This window comes from Anolis sagrei, chromosome 6 (genome assembly GCF_037176765.1).
Source record: "Anolis sagrei isolate rAnoSag1 chromosome 6, rAnoSag1.mat, whole genome shotgun sequence".
In the NCBI taxonomy this organism is placed as follows: domain Eukaryota; kingdom Metazoa; phylum Chordata; class Lepidosauria; order Squamata; family Dactyloidae; genus Anolis; species Anolis sagrei.
The window spans coordinates 107,938,429-107,952,706 of NC_090026.1; the positions used below are offsets into that span (position 1 = coordinate 107,938,429).

General features: G+C 40.8%; 1 protein-coding gene across 1 annotated transcript in view; it reads right to left on the minus strand.

Annotated features, from left to right (window-relative positions):
* Positions 1-13,419, minus strand: part of DNAJC1 (DnaJ heat shock protein family (Hsp40) member C1) — a 99,049-nt gene extending 85,630 nt beyond the window's left edge. The window contains exon 1 of the mRNA XM_060782382.2: positions 13,171-13,419. Coding sequence (XP_060638365.2) covers positions 13,171-13,311 — 141 coding nt within the window. The 5' untranslated portion in view covers positions 13,312-13,419. The remainder of the gene's footprint in view (positions 1-13,170) is intronic.
* Positions 13,420-14,278: the final 859 nt, after the last annotated feature.

A 14,278-nucleotide genomic window follows, 5' to 3' on the forward strand; every position in this document is an offset into this window, starting at 1 on the left:
CAAAGTGATGAACAAATAACTTACAAGGGCATTTATTATTATTTTTAATAATTGTTTGGGGGGGGGGGAGGCTGCTAGACTGGTGAAGGAGTACACACAAGCCCGAAAGTAGGGCGGGAGGGGGGAATAAATGAATCAGTCAAAGAGGTGAATGAGAAAGAAAGGCTTTTTGTAATAAAATTTTAAAAATATTTGGGGTGGGGGAATGGAGAAAGGAAGGTGTAGGACAGAGTATACAAGCAAGAAGATAGATAGGGCTGAAGTAAGATTGAGTTCTCCCCATGGGAACTCAAAGGAGTCAGGCTATCCCCTCACTTCACCAAACCACCCCTGCCACAACAATATTTAAACAAAGACCCCCCAAAATGCCCTTTCACACACACCCCCAAATGCACACCCACCCTCAATACCTAGCGAAGTAGTAAAAAAAAGGATTGAAAGATACTAAACTAACAAAATTTAATAAAATTGTCCAAGGAAAATATTGGAAGTGAGGCCAAAAGTTATCCTAAGCAGCAACAGCACTAAGATATAACACTGAGCAAGCATGCACTTGATTTCTCTCTCAGAAGCCAGGATGCTACAGGAAAATGGAGGAGCTTGCCCTGGTATATATAGACCAGCTTGGCAAAGACACGTGATCCATTTTCTTGCTCAGATTGGCTCAGGCATGGCTCAGAGGGAAACCCCCTATGCACACATGTGGCTGCTGTCATGGTGCAACTGAAAGCAGTTGTTATCAGCCACCTGGTCCGTTTTGGCCGAGTTAATTGGACCCTCATTGCTCTCCCTGTTTCTGGACATTCAGTTGCCGGATCGGCTGGGTTTCCCAGATCCCATTTTGAAAAACAGCACCGTGTACACCCCAGTACATAGTAAATAAAAGATACAAGTTATACACAATTATCAAATTGATACATTATATTATGAAAGGTTAGAAATGATAGAGTTTTGGGGGTACAGCTGCTTGTTCCGGAACCTCTAAAGCAGTGGTGCTCAAGCAGTAGTCTGCAAAAATGGAAATATGGTTCGCAACCTCACCATTACTACAGAGTTGCCTCACAACCACATGGCAATGAGAGTGAATGATCTTGCAAAACCCTCTTATAGTGCTGAGGCAACAGTGATGTTGGGAGGGGAGAGGATGACTACTTACAAAAGTTTACTACTACCATTTCAGCTCTAGATTATTAAATATGGGAGTTCTTTCCTAAAGTTCACATTACTGGTTTCATTATATAGTTATACATATACAAGCTGATGGAGTAAAGTACGCCAAGTTAGCAAAATGTAGTAATTATTTTGTGTGTCTATGTGGGAGGGGGGTGTTGAACATTTGAAATGGAACTGGACTAAGAATAATAAGCAGGGGGGGAAGTATAACCATATCCATTTAATATTGATGTCAATCCTGCTGAATGAACGCTAACAACATTAAAACAATTATCCAAATGTTCTAGTCCTAGGAGTGTAAAGCCCTCCATATTGCGATCAAGAAATCCCTTTCTGTATATATTGTAAAACAGCAAGTTCAAATAAAATAAGTAGTGAAATATATGCAGGATCCACAACTCAATAATCAATTTGTCCTCTTGTTTTGATGTTACATGACTGAACAAAAGAGGTGATATGGCTGAAACCTTTGTTTTGTCAGGTGAGGTGGAAGCATATCTTGCTTCTATAACTTTGCAAGTAGGATAAAAATATTCATCAGTACTATGAATTCTTCTCTTCCACATTAAGAATTGTCAGACAAAAAATGCATAAGAGAAACTCTAATCCAAGGCAAGTTAAAATGTCTTACTTGACAATAAGAAATGTTTTCATAGAACCAGAAAATGATCCAGAACACACTCACAAACTTGCAATAGAGAAACAAAACCTAAGAATTTTCTACAAACTTGAAAGAGAAGCATTAAAACAGCATACAATATAAACATCAGCTGGAGACTAAGGAAATTATAACTAATTGGTACTTGTATCTAGGTTGGCTTAAAGGTTATTCAGTCCTCAAGAACTGCTTGACTCCTGCTGTTTGAGCTCCTATAAGAAGAGAAAAGGGCAAGATGTTCAGTATTTTCCCATTACAAGAAAATGGATTATCTGTTCTTCAAGAAATGTTTTTATTCACCTATAATTTAAATGTACAGAATGGACTCCAAGCTTCCAGATATGAAGTGGTTTTTCCCCCCTAGGACAAGCTCAGTGTTGAGATTATTTCATATATTCGATTCATTCTGAGATGGCCCTCCAGATTATAGATATGAGTAGAACAATATCTGAAAAACTGTGGTTTCCAATTCCTGATTTAAGATAGAAAGTATAATAAGGTCATTTCCCATTCCTAAAAAAATCTGATTGTTTTCCTCAGCTGCTGAAACTTTTTGCAGAGGATCAAAATACCCAGGCTTCAGGAGATACACTTCTCCAAAGGTAAAGGTTTTCCCCTGACATTAAGTCCAGTCATGTCCAACTCTGGGGGTTAGTGCTTATCTCCCTTTCTAAGCTGAAGAGCCAGCATTGTCCATAGACACCTCTAAGGTCATGTGGCTGACATGACTGCATGGAGCACTGTTACCTTCCCGCCAGAACGGTATCTATTAATCTACTCACATTTGCATGTTTTTGAACTGCTGGGTTGGCAGAAGCTGGGGCTGACAGTGGGAGCTGATTAAAACCCGCAACCTTTCGGTCAACAAGTATAGCAGCTCAGCAGTTTAATCCACGGCGCCACCTGAGGCTCTTATAGGAAGGCAAAGAAAATAAGCTCAGTGGCTAACGCTACCCATCAGAAGAGCTGCAAGACCAAGAACAAGCCACGAGAGTAAAGATGAAGAGCCACCCCGAGGAAAAGTGTTCTTGCCATACATCAAGGGAACCACTGACCGCATAGGGAAGCTGATGAGGAAACACAACATACGAACCACCTACAGACCTACTAAGAAAATCAACAAATGCTATGTTCAGCAAAGGACAAGAGGGATCCTCTCACCTCTGCAGGAGTCTACCGTGTACCATGCAGCTGTGGACAAGTCTACATAGGGACCACCAAACGTAGCGCCCAAACAAGAATCAAGGAACATGAAAGGCACTGCACACTACTTCAGCCAGAGAAATCAGCCATAGCAGAGCACCTGATGAACCAACCTGGACACAGCATTTTATTTGAGAACACAAAAATGCTGGACCACTCTCACAACCACCATGTCAGACTACACAGAGAAGCCATTGAAATACACAAGCATGTGGACAATTTCAACAGAAAGGAGGAAACCATGAAAATGAACAAGATCTGGCTACCAGTATTAAAAAATTCTAAAATTGCAACAGCAAAAACAGCAGAGAGGAAACAGGCAGGGACATCTAATTATCTTTCAAGAAGAGTTTGCTCCAGGCACAGTCAGCCCATTGTATGCTAATCAAGGTGGTCAGTTGAAATATTCACACCTAGCCCAACTGACAAAAGTCCTTTGTCTCACCCTGGTAATTCCAAAGATATATAAACCCTTTTTCCCAGTTCCAACAGACCTCACTACCTCTGAGGATGCTTGCCATAGATGCAGGCGAAACGTCAGGAGAAATGCCTCTAGAACATGGCCATATAGCCCAAAAAAACCCACAAGAACTTAGCTACCCATCTTGTAAGATTAAGTGACTTCAATGAACTATTAAAGTATTAAAATGAGGAAGGAACCACTGAACAGTTGCTATAACAGTACACATGTACTCTTTTACCAGGAGTGATTTTCCCTTCAAATTTTTGAAAAGAAAGGCACCCACTGAGACACAATAAATGAACTGCAGACTGGGACAGAGTTCAGAAGACAACTAAAACACACTTCACAGTTGATATCAGGACCAACTAATCTGGTATTGTTCTGCCTTAAATGTGAATGGCTGTTAGCTGCATCTTTTTTTTTGGGGGGGGGGGGGGAATTAAGCACTTTATTTGAAAACAACCTGAATTTAAGGCCTACAGGAAAATATGCACCTTCATGCAAAATATACAGACATGTGTTGTATCTTCTCCTAGGATTTCTCACTGCTTATTCTCCTGCCAACCCATCCATACCAGAAAAACAATTTAGCTCATTGCAAGGAAACATATAAACAATTAAATTCCAATGGCAGGACCATCTATGCCATACATATATTTTATTTTGTCTGTATCATTATGAAAGCTGAATAATGAAGAAATCTGACAGAAAGAGAATCCACTCATTTGAAATGCACTGGTGAAAGAATTCAATGGATCCCATGGACTGCCAAAGAAGCAAATAAATGGGCCCTAGACCAAACCAAGCCTGTAGGCTTCACCTGACCAAACTGAGGAATTGTATTTTGGAGATATAATATGAGATGACATGACTCAATGGAGAAGACACTAATGCCTGGTTCAGTGGGAGGCCTTTTGAAAAAAAGAAGACCACATATTACAGGAGTATATAACACTTAAGGGTAGACATTGCCATGAGATTCAAGACCTGAACAGGGCTGTTAGTTATATGGTATCTTGGAGTTGCCACAATTCAAGATTAACTTAGTGGCAATTAACAACAAAATAGAAGTAAATTGATGTAAATATAGTAATTAAAATATCTATTTCTTTTTATCTAAATAATTGTTATTCACCCTGCTAAAGAAGAAATAAACACGGGACTTCATTTGCTACTTTGGCTGTGGTTGTGTGTACAAGTGTCACATCAGCTAGAATGCATCTTTTTGAAAGCATATTTTTCTTAAAGAAAAATAGAAACAATAAAACCAGTTGGTGTAAGAACAGTGAACAGTAAACAAGCTATTTCCTGTGTAATGGACCAGATAAAGCAAATAAACCAGCACATATTTTATTTTAAAACAGATAAATGTTTAAAGTACTCTACATACTATGCTTCAGAAGTCAGCCTTCTTCAACATTTAAAAAAATCTAGTCCAATTTTAGGTTTTGTTTATTTTTAAGCTGAAAATAATTCTAGATAAAACATCACCCTGAGGACTCCACAAACACCAAGAAGGGGTACCCCACACAACAAACACACTCACACACACACCCCTGCTCTTAATCTATTTCATTCTTGTGGCTTTTGTGCGTTCATATTGGTATCTATTAGGCATGGATTGTTCTGTTACTGATCTCTAGTGAAATGCTACTTAAAGTGGTGCCCCCTGGAAATTTTCCAGAAAACATGGGAAAAGATTCTAGCCAATGAGTGCAAATATGGTGCCAGCCCCTGACATCAGATTCTTCTACAGCTGTGTTTCTTTAGATTCCTTTAACTCTGTATCTTCCTTATTATTTATCCCATAACCCCCATTTATCTCAACCAGCTTGGCCAATGTGTTTAGAAAGAGTTTGGCATTGTGTTCTTCAGAGTTTGTTCAACCCCCACTCCCATAGATTTCCAAGGAAGGCCACCATTCAAACACTGGTCTCCTGGAGTCTTAGTACGACATCAAACCACTATACTACAAACGTTAAAATATGATTTCAGCATTTAAAGTACTGGAATATTTTTCTTTTCAAAATCTAGAAATAACTGAATTCTCACTCTTGCAAGTACATCCCAATTCATTAAAATACAAACTCGAACAAATGTGACTTGAGAGCTTTCTTTTTAAGAAACAGTAGTGAGAAGGCCACAATTGGGTTCCTAGACAGGAAGTTCCAAAATATGGGGCTACTACTTGAGAAAGCTTCTTCCTAGCAGCTGCTAGCTTTAATGCAGTGTCCACGTAATCCCCTAAATGTTGTTGCACTACAACATGATGCCTCCCGTCATTCCTGAACCTTATTTGTGCAGGCAAGGGCATTAAAAAAATTCAAAACTGCCCACAGACCCCTAGTATATACAAACACTCAAGACTCCATTATCTTCATGCATTTGTGAAAAGACGTCTGCAGGCTTCTACAATTTCCCTTTCCAAGTGCATGATCTCCTGCTTTAGCAGCTGTTTCTCAAGGGAGAGTCCTTTTAGAAACCATTTGAGTGACACGAAAGCTGAGTCAGACAGTGGAGGCTGAGCTTCAAAAATCCTAACAGAAGCTTCCTGCACAGTCCTTTGATTCCAAGCCATCATGTTCTCTTTTAAGAAAAGAAAGAAAAGAGATTTCCCTTACTAAAGTACTCATTACGGTGTTTATTCCAAAGGATTTACCACAGAATCACACCAGTTCATTGTGCTGCAAAAAAAATATGTCAGTGAACCCATTAGTGAACTATATTTTTTTTGTTTTTTAAAAAACATAATATCTGAACCAGAACTGTACAAAAGGGCAACAAATTTAGTCCAAGGTTCGGCTCTTCATTGATAACTTGCAGGGAAGGAAGTTTTAAATTGAAATTGGTACACCAAACTTTAAGGAAAGTTCAGCAAAAGAAGCTACACCTGTTCAGACATTACAAATTGGAGTACTCAAGAGATTGAGAAATCTGAGCTGCTAGGCTGCTGAAATAGCCAAATATTATCTTACATATCACTTTTCAAATCTCTTCAGATTTTTTTAAAATTAGGTTATCACAATCATGCGCTTTTACACATCTATTTAGATAGGAGCTTTCTTTTAAATACCTTTTAAGTTCAAAACATCATTTTCAGTTTCACCAGTGGCTGATAGCATCAGCAAACAAGAACAATAGCTTTTTAGACGCCCAGTATTTCAGCCTAATAGAATTTCACAATGAGAAAGCACGGAATCCTACAGTTGAAAGGGATATCAAGGGTCATCTAGCCCCACCCATTCCATTGCAGGAACCACCAAAGCGTGGAGTAGAGTAGGGGTCCTCAAACTTTTTAAACAAAGGGCCAGATCATAGTCCCTCAAACTGTTGGAAGGCCGGATTATAATTTGAAAAAAACATGAATGAATTCCTATGCACACTGCACATACCTTATTTGTAGTGCAAAAAACACTTAAAAACAATACAATAATTAACATGAAGAACAATTTTAAAAATATATAAACTTATTAGTATTTCTATGGGAAGTGTGGGCCTGCTTTTGGCTGATGAGATAGGGTCGCTGCTGTTGTTGTGTGCTTTCAAGTCGTTTCAGACTTAGGTTGACCCTGAGGGAGGGCTGGGTAAATGACCTTGGAGGGCCGTATCTTGGCCCCCGGGCCTTAGATTGAGGATCCCTGGAGTAGAGAAAGAACTGGGCAAAAAAAACTAAACCAAGACATTGCAGTTTTATCTCAAAAAGAGAATACCTATTCAGCACCTCCATAAACTGTCACTGGAACAGGAAACTTCTTGCCCCAGAAATATGTACAGCGTCTGAACTTGTGAAGTGTTCTGATTATGGGGAATGCACACAAGACTATACATACATTTGCAAAACATAATGGATAAGGATATACACACTTTCAAAACCCCACAGAAATATATTTTAATTAGTGCAATGCTCATCACAACAAATCTGAACAGAAATTCCAATGTAAACATTCAATTTTTGTTAAAATACACACAAACAATTTCTGGGAGGGAAGCTGAAATGATGTGCTTTCAAGACATTTGCAGTTTATGACCACATTCATAAATCATTGAGGGGGGCGGGGAGTGGCAAGGTTTGTTCAAAGGGAGTCTAGTTTTGCCTTCCTTTGAGGCTGAGAGAGTATAACTGTCAACATCATCCAGTGGGCATCCATAAGTGAGCAGGGATTATAATCCTGGTTGCCAGAATTATAGTTCAACACTCAAACCTCCAATAATACAGTCATCCCACCACATCTGTGGGGTTGACATATGAAGCTTTGATCATTCAGGTTCGATCGAAATGTTTTCTCTAAAAATCTACACTGTAGAATTAATGCAGTTTGACACCTCTAACTGGCATGACTTAATACTATGGAATTATCACAGCTGTAGTTTTATAACGCCTTTTTTGCCACAGAATGCTAATGCCCCACCAAACTACAACTCCCATGATTCTTTAGCATTGAACCATGGCAATTAAAGTGGTTTCAAACTGCATTAATTGCATAATACACTGTTTCTCAAACTGTACTCCTATAGGTATCCTTCTAAGTTTTTGGACTCAGAAATCCCAGCCAGCTTACCAGCTGTTAGGAATTGTGGGAGCTGAAGTCCAAAACATCTGGAGGAGCAGAGTTTGAGAAACTCTACTATAGTCAATCTCTGATGAAAGCAGACTATAAAATCACATTGGAGGAACCTAGAAATGTAACAACAACAACAACAACTGTATATGGCTCACAACAAAAATGGCAGCCTAGAACCCTAGATCCTACAGCATAACTGGAAGAAGTTGGTCATACAGTCATACTGGAGGACCTAGTACATCTACGATATATTATGCCAGAATTTCTCAAACTGTACTCCTCCAGATGTTTTGAGAAACACTGGACTATAGAATCATAATGGAGGTCCTAGAAATAGAGAGACCTTCTCACAGTTTTTAAAAAACTGGGGCATTTTTTCATTTTCACAGAGGAGCTCTGCTCTAGTGAATGTGGAGAACTGACTGTAAACTCAAAAGCAAAATTATCATCTTTGAAACCCTCATTCAAAGTCAACATACCATCAAGATCAGGAGCAACATGACAGCCAAAGCAGGCCAAAAGTAAGTATCATGAATAAAACAGACACCACTTTACTGTTCATTAAAAACCAGATTGAAGAAGCCCATTTTAGGCTACTATCAGGACCTCAAAAAGAGGATACTAGTGCTGGTCTCTCAGGATATAGTTATAGAAAACAAAAAGTCCTGCACTCAGTTGCAACACAACATGGTTGTGAAGACACTTAGCTGGAGGCCTCTTAAATGAATCGCAGACCAGGAAACTAGGAGACTATCTAGGCCATCCTCCTACTCATATTTACATGTCCCACAGTGCAGGATATAGCTTAAAAAATTCCCGACAAGGTTTTCAAATGAACAAAATCCAACCAACTCTCTGCCTCTCTAAAAAATTTCTTCATATACAGAGGTAAATATACTTGAGGAGGTTGTGCTCTAGAAATTCAGGACAGAATGACTTGGAAAACAGTAATTTCCACTTAAGATTCTCCACAAAAGGACAGATAGCAAGTTATCACATTTATTCAAAGAGGAAACTGCAAACAAGGCTGAGAAAAAAGAGTTGAGGAATAGGTGTACATGCAACTTTCAAGACCTGATATTTGTAAGACCAATAAAAGTATCCTCTGTGGGTTGGGAGATGGAAGAGGAAGAATGACAGTTCTTACATTGCAACATATGGATGGAAAGAGGGAAGAATTATAAGACCACATGGCTATGTGGAAGCAGAAGATCCCTGGAGAAAAGAGAACTCCAACAGTAAAATACACTACAATAAAAGAAAATACCGGGGTTTGGAAGCAGCACTAGAAGATCAAACAGAAAGAAATTGGGTAAAATATATTACTCAAAATACCTACAGGATTAGATTGCACTAAATACTAAATAAAGGAGGAAACAGGTAGGACAAGTGTCACTACAGATTGAGTAATTCTTACTGGAAATGCTTGAGACCAGAAACGTTTTGGAATATTTGCATTTACATAATGAGATACCTTGCATTTGAATGAATGCTGTTTAACAGCATTGTAACTGATGACATGTTATGCAGCAGTTCTCAATCTGTGGGCCCTGAGATGTTTTGGGTTTCATCCTCCAGAAACCCTAACAGCTGGAAAACTGGCTGAGATTTCTGAAAGTTGTAGGCCAAAGCACTTGGGGACCCTCAGGTTGAGAACCACTGTGTTATGGGATCATGAAAGTTATAGTATGGTGAGGCATGCATACTGTTTGGCAGAAAGGCTGAATACCTCAGAATCATAGAATCCAGCCCAAATCCCCTGCCAAGAAGCAGGAAAATTGCATTCAAAGCACCCCTGACAGATAGCTATCCTGCTTTTGTTTAAAAGCTTCCAAAGGAGCCTCTACCACACTCTGGGGCAGTGAGTTCCACCACTGAACAGCTCTCACAGTTAGGAAGTTCTTCCTAATGTTCAGGGGGAATCTCCTTTCCTGTAGTTTGAAGCTATTGTTCCGCGTCTTAGTCTCCAGGGCAGTAGAAAACAAGCCTGTTCTCTCTTTCCTATGACTTCCCCCCACATATTTATACATGGCTATCATGTCTTCTCTCATCCTCCTCTTCTGCAGGTTAAACATGCCCAGGTCTTTAAACCGCTTCTCATAGGGCTTGTTCTCCAGACCCTTGATCATTTTAGTCTCCCTCCTCTGGACACATTCCAGCTTGTCAGCATCTCCCTTAAACTGCAGCGCCCAGAATTCCAGATGTGGTCTGACCAAAGCAGAACAGAGGGGTAGCATAATCTGCCTGGATCTAGACACTATACTCCTATTTATGCAGACCAAAATCCCATTGGCTTTTTTTGCCACGGCATAACATTGTTGGCCCATGTTTAACTTGTTGTCCACGAGGACTCCAAGATCTTTTTCACATATGCTGCTGTCGAGCCAGGCATCCCCCATTCTGAATTTTTGTATTTCTTTTCTTTTCTGCTAAGTGGAGTATCCTGCATTTGCCACTGTTGAACTTTTAAAACTATAATTCCCATGATTCTCCACAACAGTTAAAATGTCAAATTACATTCTACTGTGTAGATGTGCTCTTGGAAATGGGAACTTAGTCCAACCCCAAACTCATTTACGTTTGATAAACACAGCTTGAAGATGATTTTATACACAATATTTTTTATAATTTCATGCACTAGACAAAGTCTGTGTACACTGAACTCTCCGAAACCCAAAGTATCACTATTTCCGCTGCAAATTTGGATTGTTTCAGATACCTGAATAAGGGATACTCATGCTATAACCACAGGTATCCTTTTTATTCAGGCAGAAAGTTTTAAAGAACAGGGCAAAAGATACTGTATGATATTAGGAATTCTTTCCCATGGCATTTTGCTTATTTTAATAATTTTAATATTTAATTCTATTTTAATATTTATATTGCGCAGCGTTTTTAATGGCATAGGTTCCAGTCCAGCTTACCTGTCTGAATTTATCTCCCCCTATGAACAACCTCTGAGATTAAGATAATCTGGGGAGGCCCTGCTCTCAGCCCTGCCTTCTTCACAGGTACAACTAGTGGGGACAAGAGACAGGGCCTTCTCAGTGGTTGCCCCCTGGAACTCCCTCCCCAGCGACATTAGATCAGCCCCCTCGCTCCTGGCCTTCAGAAGGAAAGTGAAAACATGGCTTTGGGATCAAGCCTTCGGAGAATAATTGCAGTGCAATAATAGAATATGGAATATGTGCAATGACCATTGGAACAGCCCTGGATTACAATTATGGATGGCATGGTTTTTAATACTGAATGTAATGTTTTTAATGTTTTAATATGCATTAATTTTAATGTTCATGTAATTTTATTATGCATTAATTTTAATGCTGAATTGTATGTTGCTTAAAGGCACAGGATAACTGCCTATATGTAAAGCCACCTTGAGTCCCCTTTGGGGTTGAGAAAGGCAGGATATAACTAGAGTAAATAATAATAAAATAAATAATAATCGTTTTTAAGATTGTGAGTAGCTTTGAGTATCAGTCCTGAGAAAAAAAGTGGGGTACAAATAAATATTATAACAAAAACAATAAATTTAGCGTGAAAAATTAGTTGTTTCTCAGCCTTCTCTCATTCCATTGCCTCTATTACTTCAGATTTCCTCAATTATCAGAATTTTTGACTCTGGAAAAAGAGGAGAGGAAGTTGAGATGTGGGATAATGTAATGGAAAAAGAGTGTGTTGTTTACATGTTTATAAACATGTAAACATATCTCCCGTTACAAACCATCACGAAGTTTAAGATTGGCTGGAGGGGCCCTGCCCTCGATCCCACCAACACTGCAAACGTGACTGGTGGGGACGTTAAACAGGGCTTTCTTAGTGGTGTTCCCTCGCCTGTGGAACTCTTCCCAGTGACATCAGACTGGCCGCTTCCCTCCTGTCCTTCAGAAAGAAACTTAAAACCCGGTTATGGGACCAAGCATTTGAATAATAGAAGCAGCAATCAGGAATATGACTCAATGTGATATGAATCACAATGGACTGACCCACATACTGATTTTAACCCAGCGTGATTTTAAACAAATGTCTATTAATATACTGTATTTTAATGAATTGTTTTAAATATATTTTTATTGTGGTTAGGACTCGAATGAGTGCTTGTTGTGAAGCTGTTCTGAGGGCCCCCCCGGGGGGGGGGGGTGAAATGGAAAGGGTACAAATGTACTAAACAAATAAATAAAACTCCCAAATCCAATCCTTGAGAGGTGCATCCACACCAGATATGGGCAAACTTCAGCCTTCCAGGTGTTTTGGACTTCACCTCCCACAATTCCTGCTTTCAAGTGTCAAGCTTGACACTACGTGCTTTCAAGAGGATTAGCTGACATGGACAAACTTCGGCCTTTCAGGTGTTTTGGACTACAACTCCCAAAATTCCAGCTTTCAAGTGCCAAGCTTGATACAGCATGCTTTCAAGAAGACTAGCTGACATGGACAAACCTCAGCCCTTCATGTTTTTTGGTCTTCAACTCCCACAATTCCTGCTTTCAAGTGTCAAGCTTGACACTATGTGCTTTCAAGAGGACTAGCTGACATGGGCAAACTTCGGCCCTTCAGGCGTTTTTGACTTCAACTCCCACAATTCCAGCTTTCAAGTGTCAAACTTGACAGTACGTGCTTTCAAGAGGACTTCCGCCCTTCAGGTGTTTTGGACTTCAACTCCCACAATTCCTGCTTTCAAGTGTCAAGCTTGACACTATGTGCGTTCAAGAGGACTAGCTGACATGGGCAAACTTCGGCCCTTCGGGTGTTTTGGACTTCAACTCCTACAATGCCTAACAACCTCAGGCCCCTTCCTTGAAAGCAGTTTTACTCATCCATACATTTCACAGCGCAGTAGATGCACCCAATGTAAAACTACAACTCCAATGGTTCCACAGCATTGTGCCATAGCTGTTAACGTAGTGTCAAGCTGCATCCTTTCTCCAATGTAGATAGATGAGCCCTAGGAAACCTGCTCCCTCTTCCCAGACCCGTAGGCCATTCCTCCACAGAAAAGCTGTCTGCCCATGCTCAGAAACCCTCTCGTCCTGGGTGAGGAGACTCTCCACGGGCCCCAGCATTGAGCCCTCAGGTTCGAAGAGGCGGCAGAGATAGTTTCGGCCCCTCACCTGCTCCACTCCCAGGAAGACGTAGAAGTTTTGAGGGATCTCTTCCACCAAGTCGAAAAGCTCCAAGTCGCCGGGATCCCAAGCCAAGGCGGAAGAGGAGAGCGCCAACAAGGCAAGAAGCGGGAGCCAGGCGAAGACCATCTCTCACCCGCGACCCCCGAGCCGGGTCTTGCGCTCAGAAACAGGAAGACCCGGCAGACGTGGCCGAAAAAGGACGCTCTCCTCGGGCCGCGCATGCGTCGTAGCCCGCGCCGGCTCGGCTCCGCCCCCTGCGAATCCCGAGGGCGGGCGGAGGGAGAATGGAGCCTGATGCTGGGCCAATAAGCGCTCGAAGGCAGCTTGCGTCACGATACCTAGCAACCGCGAGATGCTGAAGAGACTTTTTGTCTTGAGGCCTGGAAGAGAGAGGCCTTCTCGCCTTAAAGGCCAAGACAAACTGCTTTGTTGCTTTGTTAACCTCCTGGTTTAAATTGATTGATTGAGTCCAGCACCATGCATTCACACAAACACGCGTGTCACTGCTATGAGTTTGTTACAGCTGGCCGCAGCTAATGAATCAACTTCCCCAAGTTTTAAAAAACACAGATTCAGTTGGTTCTTGTGGGTTTTTTCGGGCTATAGGGCCATGTTCTAGAGGCATTTCTCCTGACGTTTCGCCTGCATCTATGGCAAGCATCCTCAGAGGTAGTGAGGTCTGTTGGAATTAGGAAAATGGGTTTATATATCTGTGGAATGGCTGGGGTGGAGTAAAGAGCTCTTCTCTGCCAGAGCTAGGTGTGAATGTTTCAACTGACCACCTTCATTAGCATTTGAAGGCCTGCCTGAGCCTGGGAAAATCTCTTGCTGAGAGGTGTTAAGATGTGCCTGGTTGTTTCCTCTCTGTTGTTTTGCTGTTGTAATTTTAGAGTTTTTTAATACTGGTAGCCAGATTTTGTTCATTTTCATGGTCTCTTCCTTTCTGTTGAAATTGTCCACATGCTTGTGGATTTCAATGGCTTCTCTGTGTAGTCTGAAATGGTGGTTGTTGGTGTGGTCCAGCATTTCTGTGTTCTCAAATAATATGCTGTGTCCAGGCTGGTTCATCAGGTGCTCTGCTATGGCTGACTTC